The sequence below is a fragment of the Taudactylus pleione genome, unplaced genomic scaffold, assembly GCF_031769625.1.
Source record: "Taudactylus pleione unplaced genomic scaffold, aTauple2 ptg001104l, whole genome shotgun sequence".
Classification (NCBI taxonomy): Eukaryota; Metazoa; Chordata; class Amphibia; order Anura; family Myobatrachidae; genus Taudactylus; species Taudactylus pleione.
This window is the reverse complement of record NW_028285505.1, coordinates 431,267-443,295: the sequence shown is the minus strand read 5'-3', so window position 1 is coordinate 443,295 and position 12,029 is coordinate 431,267. Positions and strand designations below refer to the sequence as shown.

The 12,029-nt window shown below is 49.1% G+C and overlaps 1 protein-coding gene across 1 annotated transcript in view; it reads left to right on the top strand.

Moving 5' to 3' along the window:
• The first annotated feature begins 398 nt into the window (after positions 1-398).
• The window catches only part of LOC148453731 (uncharacterized), a 44,581-nt gene continuing 32,950 nt past the window's right edge, over positions 399-12,029 (top strand). Inside the window, exon 1 of the mRNA XM_088461803.1 lies at positions 399-620. Within this exon, the coding sequence (XP_088317929.1) occupies positions 528-620 (93 nt within the window). The 5' untranslated portion in view covers positions 399-527. The remainder of the gene's footprint in view (positions 621-12,029) is intronic.

The following is a 12,029-nucleotide window of genomic DNA, read 5'->3' as shown; positions in this document are numbered from 1 at the left end:
ACAGATACAGTGTATCCTGTATAGATATAATATAACATGTACTGTGTATCCTGTATAAAAATAATAATACATACAGATACAGTGTAGCCTGTACACATAATATAACATGTACTGTGTATCCTGTATAGATACAATGTAATGTAACCTGTATAGATATAATGTTATACATATAGATACAGTGTAGCCGGTGCTGTTAGTGCAGTGTGTGGAGGGATAGCAGCATGCACACTGCAGAGGGAATCCTGTGTGTCACATACAGGGAGGGTGGGGGCCCAGCTGACAGGAGGTGGAGAGCAGCGCTGAGGAGGGGGGGGTCACTTGCAGAACTGGGCTGATCTCTTGATGTCAGACTGGGGGAGGAACTTCCTGCTTCCTCTCCTTTCCAGCCACCCAAAGAGGTTTCCTAGGGCCTAAGCTCTGTTAGATGTATTTGGGGGTGCAGCCCCTCTGCATGGAATTAGGGGAGAGGCCCCTGGCCGCTGTCAGATTGTGCTGAGCAGGCGAAGGGCCCCCACCACACTTCCCAGATGATCTGCTCGGTGACTGCTGGGGACCGGCTGAGCCTCTCATCCACTCGCAGGGATGTGGAGAAGCCCCTACCAGAGGTGGACGCAGCGCAGGTACCTGTGTGACTGTCATATGTAACCAGCAGCTAATGCACATCTGCATGTATGTCTAATAGCATGTAGCACAGGTGACATGAGCTAGAAACGGCTGGAGCACATTAGACACCCATTACCTGTACGTAACATTCACTTACTGTATATAGCGCCAGTATAATCCATATTACAGCTGGAGACACAGTAATAAAGTGACACTGGGTACTACCAGGCAGACAAAGCTGTATGAAGATGCTGCCCGCAGGCTGGCACTCTATAGGGAAACAGGTGCTTAATACATGAGTGTTACATATTATGCGTTGCTCCAGCCAGAATCCCGGGTAATAAGCACTATGTGATACGGACCTGCGGCAATGCTGCTCTCGGGGTCAGAGGGTTAGTACAGAATTTAAAGATAACACATTTACATTTCGTGTGAACTGTGTAGAAGGGAGGTAACCAGGTAGAATGATAGAGAGGGGTAGTAATAGGGTGGAGTATAATTGAGGGGAATAAGTGGATAGTTTGGGAATATGATAAGCAGGTGAAATATCAGAGAACGCTGGGAGGTTTGGAGACTAGAGGAAAGTCTTGTTTTGTGAGGACGGGGTTTCTACAGAGTTGGTGCTGCCCGAATACAGCCCTGTAGCTGTGATTGGGAGCCGGTAGAGGCCCTGATTCAGACCCAGTCGCTGTGACAGAGCGCTCGCTCTGAATCAGGGCCGGGCTTTTTTTTTTTTAGAACGGCCTCCTGGCCGCTCGCATAGCTGTGGGTGACCACCCACAGCTACAGCGAGCGGCCATGATGATGGTCGCGATGGCCGGACGCTCTCCACTGACATCACTTGTGATGTCAGTGGGGCCACCCCCAAACGACAGGCGTTCTCATGGGAATGCCTCCGTTTGGGCAGCCACCCCCCCTGGCCCGCCCAACAAAGGGGGCGAGCTGTCACTCAACATCGACAGCTCGCCCCCTTTGTTGCGAGACCCAGAGCGACAGAGTGCCCGTCGCTAGCCGGGTCTCGCGCATGCGCACGTCGGAGCCAGCTCCGTCATGCGCATGCGCTGTGGGCCACCATCGACCCGGTTGCGAGCGCTCAGCATTTGCGACGGGGTCTGAATCAGGCCCAGAGTCTTTATATAGTAACATTTAGGGCTAAATTTACTAAACGGCGGCTTTGGTGTGGTTAGGACCCGCAGGAACCCACCACGGATTGTCAGCGATTTTCATATTTAATTGCTTTAATTTACTCCAAACCGCGGTGGCGTGTTCTATATGGCTGTGTGTTCTATCCAAACCCCCCCTGGCCGCTCGTATAGCTGTGGGTGAATTTGCAATACTTACGAGATCCCGCGCATGCTCAGAGGAGCCGGTCGGGACTGAGGGCTTGATTCAGAGCCGGACGCTCTGACCAGAGCGCTCGCTCTGAATCAGGGCCCTCCTCCCTCAACTTGGAGCAGCCTCATGGACGCTCGTATACAGCTATAGCGATCGTCCATGATAATGGTCGCGATGGTCAAGACCATCGCGACCATCGGGTTTGCGACGAGACCCTGCGCCCCAAAGGGGGCGTGCTGTCACTCACCATCGACAGCACGCTCCCTTTGGTGCAAGACCCATAACGATGGCTTGGCCGTCGTTATTCGGGTCTCGCGCATGCGCACGATGGAGCTCCCTCCGTCGTGCGCATGCGCAATTCGGCACCATCGACCCGCTTGCGAGCGTCCTGCGCTCGCGAGCGGGTCTGAATGACCCCCTGAGACACAGCATCTAAGCACTAGGCTCTGTAGTCTCTATCGGGAATCACCGGAGGGGGGAGTTATCACTCCCCCTCTCCGACCGATGAGATGTTAATACATCACATCATTAGTGCTTCCTGCTTCACCTCAGTAAAGAGGCAAAGCAGGAAGCGTTCTAATCTCCCCCAATGTCTGAGGTGTGTTTTACTTATAGACTATGTGGTTTTGTTTGTGTGAGTGAGTGTATGGTGTGATTGTGTGTGTGTGGTGTTAGTACGGTGATTGTATGTGTGAGTGTGGTGTTAGTATGTTGTGATTGTGGTGTGATTGTGTTAGTGTGGTGTTAGTATGGTGTGAGTGTGTTAGTGTGGTGTTAGTATGGTGTGAGTGTGTTAGTGTGGTGTTAGTATGGTGTGATTGTGTGTGAGTGTGGCATTAGTATGGTGTGTATGTGGTGTTAGTATGGTGTGAGTGTGGTGTGATTGTGTGTTCGAGTGTAGTGTTAGTATGGTGTGATTGTGGTGTGATTGTGTTAGTATGGTGTGTGTGAGATTGTGGTGTTAGTATGGTGTGATTGTGTGTGTGAGATTGTGGTCTTAGTATGGTGTGATTGTGTGGTGTTAGTATGGTGTGATTGTGTGTGAGTGTAGTGTTAGTATGGTGTGTGTGGGATTGTGGTGTTAGTATGGGGTGATTGTGTGTGTGATTGTGGTGTGTGTAAGTGTGGTTACCAAGCCTAGGGCCGGCTCAGCTTGACAGTGGCAGGACCGGTGACTGTCGCCTGTACACTTATATATAGTGTATATATATATTCCCACTAGGCTGTTTTAGCGGGATGCCTGATTTCAAAAGGGCAGAAAGCGTCCTGCCCTTTTGGCACATCATCTATTCACAGAGAGAGGGGTGCTTGGGGGCATCGGTAAGTGCTGGACATGCCCCCAAGTATGATGAAAAGGTGGAGCATCTTAAAGACATGCCCCCATTTCTCATGACCAAGCCCCCTTTTCGGACACGAGCTAGAGGGTCCTTTCTAGGTCTGTTGCCCTGTCCGACAGCGGGCCTAGAGTGAATACACACATATAATGCATTGCGCAATATTAATCCACTTTTAATTCTTAGAATGCATGTCCTTATCTATATAAGGTGCATTACTGTGTGGCGTAACTTGTATAAAAGGCAATATTGTGTGGTGTAATATGAATACTGGACACTACTGTGTGGTGTAATATCAATAAGGAGCAATACTGCGTGGTGTAATATGAATACTGGAAACTACTGTGTGGTATAATATGAATAAGGAGCAATACTGTGTGGTGTAATATTGAATAAAGCACACTACTGTGCTGCGTAACGTGTATAAAGGTCATAACTGTGTGGTGTAATATGAATAAGGAGCAATACTGCAGGGTATAATATGAATAATGGACACTACTGTGTGGTGTAATATGAATAAGGAGCAATACTGTGTGGTGTAATATGAATAATGGACACTACTGTGCTGTGTAACTTGTATAAAGGTCATAACTGTGTGGTGTAATATGAATAAGGAGCAATAAAGCGTGGTGTAATATGAATAAGGAGCAATACTGTGTGGTGTAATATGAATAATGCACACTACTGTGCTGTGTAACTTGTATAAAGGTCATAACTGTGTGGTGTAATATGAATAAGGAGCAATAAAGCGTGGTGTAATATGAATAAGGAGCAATACTGTGTGGTGTAATATGAATAAGGAGCACTACAGTGTGGTGTAACATGAATTATGGACACTACTGTGCTGTGTAACTTGTATAAAGGTCATAACTGTGTGGTGTAATATGAATAAGGAGCAATACTGTGTGGTGCAATATGAATAAGGAGCACTACTGTGTGGTGCAATATGAATAAGGAGCAATACTGTGTGGTGTAATATGAATAAGGAGCAATACTGCGTGGTGTAATATGAATAAGGAGCACTACTGTGTGGTGCAATATGAATAAGGACCAATACTGTGTGGTGTAATATGAATAAGGAGCACTACTGTGTGGTGTAATATGAATAAGGAGCAATACTGCGTGGTGTAATATGAATAAGGAGCACTACTGTGTGGTGTAATATGAATAAGGAGCAATACTGCGTGGTGTAATATGAATAAGGAGCACTACTGTGTGGTGTAATATGAATAAGGAGCACTACTGTGTGGTGTAATATGAATAAGGAGCACTACTGTGTGGTGTAACATGAATTATGGACACTACTGTGCTATGTAACATGTATAAAGGTCACTACTGTGCCAGAAACGGCACTTCCTGTCAATCACTCTGCGATGGGTCTACGTAGCCACTGCGATCACAGTCCCTCTTGCAGTGGCCAGTTTGTGCACTGCGATGCAGAACGCAGCAATCAGCCGAATGTGTGCGTTACTAATCGGCCCTTAGTAAGGTATGGTTGTGTGTGTGAGTGTAGAGTTATTGTGTTTTGCTGATAACACTCAGTTGTGCCTGGTCCGAGGCATCAAAATCCTCCATTGACCAATTGGATGATATTCTTGTCAATCAGTAACCGCTAATGGCACCTGCCTTGGCCTATACAATGTAGTCAGGTTGGCCGTACACACTATTACACTCCCCCTATACATGTGCACACTACTACACAGCCCTATACATGTACACACTATTACACTCCCCGTATACATGTGCACACTATTACACTCCCTCTATGCATGTGCACACTATTACACTCCCCCTATACATGTGCACACTATTACACAGCCCTATACATGTACACACTATTACACTCCCCGTATACATGTGCACACTATTACACTCCCTCTATGCATGTGCACACTATTACACTCCCCCTATACATGTGCACACTTACACTCCCCCTATACATGTGCACACTTGCACTCCCCCTATACATGTGCACACTAACACTCCCCCTATACATGTGCACACTTACACTCCCCCTATACATGTGCACACTATTACACTCCCCTTATACATGTACACACTATTACACTCCCCTCTATACATGTACACACTATTACACTCCCCTCTATACATGTACACACTATTACACTCCCCCCTATACATGTGCACACTATTACACAGCCCTATACATGTACACACTATTACACTCCCCGTATACATGTGCACACTATTACACTCCCTCTATGCATGTGCACACTATTACACTCCCCCTATACATGTGCACACTTACACTCCCCCTATACATGTGCACACTATTACACTCCCCTTATACATGTGCACACTATTACACTCCCCTTATACATGTACACACTATTACACTCCCCTCTATACATGTACACACTATTAAACACAAGATAGCGCCGATAACCTGGGCAATGCATGAACAGTCAGTTTGGCTGACCATTCCGACAGCTGCAGCTGGCATTGCCCTATCACCACAGCAGGGACAGCGGCTGCCAGTTCCGGGAGCTGTACATGGGATTTTGCGATGCTTGCGAGATCCCGTGCATGGCCAGTGGAGCCAGTGAATCAGCACTAGGCAGATGCGCTCTGTGCTGAGCTGGGGACTCCGCCGTTACGGCAGATGAGATGTTTGTACAGTAGTGATTTATGCTTACGATATATGCCGCTATAATACATCACCCCATTGTCCTCTCACAGATTGCACTTTCCATTACACAGACCCACCCCATAGTGCACACTGTCCTTTCACACAGTCCCCCTTACAAATCACACAGTCCCCCTAACACAGCACCCCCGCTGACAGATCACACTGGCCCCGTCACACAGCAGCCCCCCCTCACACAGATCACACTGGCATCTCACACAGCTGCTCCCCTCCCCTTCACAGATCACACTATCTCCCTTTCACAAATCACCCTATCCCCCACGCAGCCCCCCCATCACAGATCGCACTGTATCCCCCCTGACACCTCTAGCACTAACCTGCTGTCCTCAGGTTCCTTCTCTCGCTGTGACTCCACCCCTGCAGGTGGCCCCGCCCCTTTCCCAACAAGTGCCTGCAGTCATGCTCAGGCCAGGCCAGGGGTCTGGGATCTTCTTCATCAGTAGTACAGATGGCATCTGGCTGCTGGAGGCCCAGAGAGACAGCCTGTCAGCCCCTACCTACAGCTGCCCCTGGCTGGGAAGCATAAAATCCCTGACTGCGGTCCGCTAAACCACGCCCCCTCTTAGAAAGGGGCGTGGCCTAAAATCAGTGGGGCCCACCCGGGAAATACCCGAATCCCCGGTGGCCCAGTCCGAGTCTGCACTTACCTGAGGCAGAGCGGTGCTCCCTTCTTCAGTACAGTCGCTGATGAGCAATACATGGCAGGGGCCAGAGGGAGGAACATCAGACCATTGGGCAGGTCATGCCAGCTCAGGGGGCAGAGCAAATGCCTAGATGGAGGCTAGTAAGTCCCAGGTAACTGACTACACCTTCCTGCATCACTGAATAATGAGAGCCCCAGCGATTACCACGTAACCCAGCAGACTGCACTACAGGTGTCTTATTGTAAGGTTTAAGGACTAGTATACCAACATACAGCAGTGACCTGCTTATATCCAAACTATTAGGCAGCCAGCCCCCTTACTACCAGCATACAGGAGTGACCTGCTTATATCCAAACTATTAGGCACCCAGCCCCCTTACTACCAGCATACAGGAGTGACCTGCTTATATCCAAACTATTATGCACCCAGCCCCCTTACTACCAGCATACAGGAGTGACCTGCTTATATCCAAACTATTAGGTACCCAGCCCCCTTACTACCAGCATACAGGAGTGACCTGCTTATATCCAAACTATTAGGCACCCAGCCCCCTTACTGCCAGCATACAGGAGTGACCTGCTTATATCCAAACTATTAGGCAGCCAGCCCCCTTACTACCAGCATACAGGAGTGACCTGCTTATATCCAAACTATTAGGCACCCAGCCCCCTTACTACCAGCATACAGGAGTGACCTGCTTATATCCAAACTATTATGGACCCAGCCCCCTTACTACCAGCATACAGGAGTGACCTGCTTATATCCAAACTATTAGGCACCCAGCTTCCTTACTGCCAGCATACAGGAGTGACCTGCTTATATCCAAACTATTAGGCACCCAGCCCCCTTACTACCAGCATACAGGAGTGACCTGCTTATATCCAAACTATTAGGCACCCAGCCCCCTTACTGCCAGCATACAGGAGTGACCTGCTTATATCCAAACTATTAGGCACCCAGCCCCCTTACTACCAGCATACAGGAGTGACCTGCTTATATCCAAACTATTAGGCACCCAGCCCCCTTACTACCAGCATACAGGAGTGACCTGCTTATATCCAAACTATTAGGCACCCAGCCCCCTTACTACCAGCATACAGGAGTGACCTGCTTATATCCAAACTATTAGGCAGCCAGCCCCCTTACTACCAGCATACAGGAGTGACCTGCTTATATCCAAACTATTAGGCACCCAGCCCCCTTACTACCAGCATACAGGAGTGACCTGCTTATATCCAAACTATTAGGCACCCAGCCCCTTTACTACCAGCATACAGCAGTGACCTGCTTATATCCAAACTATTAGGCAGCCAGCCCCCTTACTACCAGCATACAGCAGTGACCTGCTTATATCCAAACTATTAGGCAGCCAGCCCCCTTACTACCAGCATACAGCAGTGACCTGCTTATATCCAAACTATTAGGCAGCCAGCCCCCTTACTGCCAGCATACAGGAGTGACCTGCTTATATCCAAACTATTAGGCAGCCAGCCCCCTTACTGCCAGCATACAGGAGTGACCTGCTTATATCGCAACTATTAGGCACCCAGCCCCCTTACTACCAGCATACAGGAGTGACCTGCTTATATCGCAACTATTAGGCACCCAGCCCCCTTACTACCAGCATACAGGAGTGACCTGCTTATATCGCAACTATTAGGCACCCAGCCCCCTTACTACCAGCATACAGGAGTGACCTGCTTATATCGCAACTATTAGGCACCCAGCCCCCTTACTACCAGCATACAGGAGTGACCTGCTTATATCCAAACTATTATGGACCCAGCCCCCTTACTACCAGCATACAGGAGTGACCTGCTTATATCCAAACTATTAGGCACCCAGCTTCCATACTGCCAGCATACAGGAGTGACCTGCTTATATCCAAACTATTAGGCACCCAGCCCCCTTACTACCAGCATACAGGAGTGACCTGCTTATATCCAAACTATTAGGCACCCAGCCCCCTTACTGCCAGCATACAGGAGTGACCTGCTTATATCCAAACTATTAGGCACCCAGCCCCCTTACTACCAGCATACAGGAGTGACCTGCTTATATCCAAACTATTAGGCACCCAGCCCCCTTACTACCAGCATACAGGAGTGACCTGCTTATATCCAAACTATTAGGCAGCCAGCCCCCTTACTACCAGCATACAGGAGTGACCTGCTTATATCCAAACTATTAGGCACCCAGCCCCCTTACTACCAGCATACAAGAGTGACCTGCTTATATCCAAACTATTAGGCACCCAGCCCCCTTACTACCAGCATACAGCAGTGACCTGCTTATATCCAAACTATTAGGCAGCCAGCCCCCTTACTACCAGCATACAGCAGTGACCTGCTTATATCCAAACTATTAGGCAGCCAGCCCCCTTACTACCAGCATACAGCAGTGACCTGCTTATATCCAAACTATTAGGCAGCCAGCCCCCTTACTGCCAGCATACAGGAGTGACCTGCTTATATCCAAACTATTAGGCAGCCAGCCCCCTTACTGCCAGCATACAGGAGTGACCTGCTTATATCCAAACTATTAGGCACCCAGCCCCCTTACTGCCAGCATACAGGAGTGACCTGCTTATATCCAAACTATTAGGCAGCCAGCCCCCTTACTGCCAGCATACAGCAGTGACCTGCTTATATCCAAACTATTAGGCACCCAGCCCCCTTACTACCAGCATACAGGAGTGACCTGCTTATGTCCAAACTATTAGGCACCCAGCCCCCTTACTACCAGCATACAGGAGTGACCTGCTTATGTCCAAACTATTAGGCACCCAGCCCCCTTACTACCAGCATACAGCAGTGACCTGCTTATATCCAAACTATTAGGCAGCCAGCCCCCTTACTACCAGCATACAGGAGTGACCTGCTTATATCCAAACTATTAGGCAGCCAGCCCCCTTACTACCAGCATACAGCAGTGACCTGCTTATATCCAAACTATTAGGCACCCTGCCCCCTTACTGCCAGCATACAGCAGTGACCTGCTTATATCCAAACTATTAGGCACCCAGCCCCCTTACTGCCAGCATACAGGAGTGACCTGCTTATATCCAAACTATTAGGCACCCAGCCCCCTTACTACCAGCATACGTAGACTGTGAGGTTAATAAGAGCTATATAAAGAGGGGTGGGCACACCCCCAGGACAGCGTAGCCTCAGCTTCTTAGGGATGTCAAAGACTCAGATGTGCGTGTGGCAGGGAGCTGCAACTTTCAGGAGACAGAAATATTTACTGACACAGAGAAAGTTATCCAGTTCTTACACTCTGATGCTGAATTTTATGACTCTGGATTGATAATTCAGATATATAACCCCGAAGAGATCTCAGCTTTATAACGTGCACCACCATGGCCAATTCAGCTGAATGGAGTTATATATCTTTATGGGGCCCCATGGTGGTTCTTAAACTCTGTGCTCGGGACCCCATACAGGTCACGTTTCCCAGGTCACCCAGCAGGAGCACAGGTGTAATCATTACTCACTGACACATTTCCCAGGTCACCCAGTAGGTGCACAGGTGTATTCATTACTCACTGACACATTTCCCAGGTCACCCAGCAGGTGCACAGGTGCAGTCATTACTCACTGAAACATTTCCCAGGTCACCCAGCAGGAGCACAGGTGTATTTATCACTCACTGACACATTTCCCAGGTCACCTGGCAGGAGCACAGGTGTATTCATTACTCACTGACACATTACCCAGGTCACCCAGCAGGAGCACAGGTGTATTCATCACTCACTGACACATTTCCCAGGTCACCCAGCAGGTGCACAGGTGTATTCATTACTCACTGACACATTTCCCAGGTCACCCAGCAGGAGCACAGGTGTAATCATTACTCACTGACACATTTCCCAGGTCACCCAGCAGGTGCATAGGTGTATTCATCACTCACTGACACATTTCCCAGGTCACCCAGCAGGAGCACAGGTGTAATCATTACTCACTGACACATTTCCCAGGTCACCCAGCAGGTGCATAGGTGTATTCATCACTCACTGACACATTTCCCAGGTCACCCAGCAGGTGCACAGGTGTATTCCTCACTCACTGACACATTTCCCAGGTCACCCAGCAGGTGCACAGGTGTATTCATTACTCACTGACACATTTCCCAGGTCACCCAGCAGGTGCACAGGTGTATTCCTCACTCACTGACACATTTCCCAGGTCACCCAGCAGGTACACAGGTGTATTCCACACTCACTGACACATTTCTCAGGTCACCCAGCAGGTGCACAGGTGTACCCATTACTCAGTGACACATTTCCCAGGTCACCCAGCAGGTACACAGGTGTATTCATTACTCACTGACACATTTCCCAGGTCACCCAGCAGGAGCACAGGTGTACCCATTACTCACTGACACCTTTCCCAGGTCACCCAGCAGGTACACAGGTGTATTCATTACTCACAGACACATTTCCCAGGTCACCCAGCAGCTGCACAGGTGTATTCATCACTCACTGACACATTTCCCAGGTCACCCAGCAGGTGCACAGGTGTAATCAATACTCACTGACACATTTCCCAGGTCACCCAGCAGGTGCACAGGTGTATTCATCACTCACTGACACATATCCCCGGTCACCCAGCAGGTGCACAGGTGTATTCATCACTCACTGACACGTTTCCCAGGTCACCCAGCAGATGCACAGGTGTATTCATCACTCACTGACACATTTCCCAGGTCACCCAGCAGGTGCACAGGTGTAATCATTACTTACTGACACATTTCCCAGGTCACCCAGCAGGTGCACAGGTGTAGTCATTACTCACTGACACATTTCTCAGGTCACCCAGCAGGTGCACAGGTGTACCCATTACTCACTGACACATTTCCCAGGTCACCCAGCAGGAGTACAGGTGTATTCATCACTCACTGACACATTTCCCAGGTCACCCAGCAGGTGCCCAGGTGTATTCCTCACTCACTGACACATTTCCCAGGTCACCCAGCAGGAGTACAGGTGTATTCATCACTCACTGACACATTTCTCAGGTCACCCAGCAGGTGCACAGGTGTACCCATTACTCACTGACACATTTCCCAGGTCACCCAGCAGGTGCACAGGTGTATTCCTCACTCACTGACACATTTCCCAGGTCACCCAGCATGAGTACAGGTGTATTCATCACTCACTGACACATTTCTCAGGTCACCCAGCAGGTGCACAGGTGTACCCATTACTCACTGACACATTTTCCAGGTCACCCAGCAGGTGCACAGGTGTAGTCATTACTCACTGAAACATTTCCCAGGTCACCCGGCAGGAGCACAGGTGTATTCATCACTCACTGACACAATTCCCAGGTCACCCAGCAGGTGCACAGGTGTATTCATTACTTACTGACACATTTCCCAGGTCACCCAGCAGGAGCACAGGTGTAGTCATTACTCACTGACATGTTTCCCAGGTCACCCAGC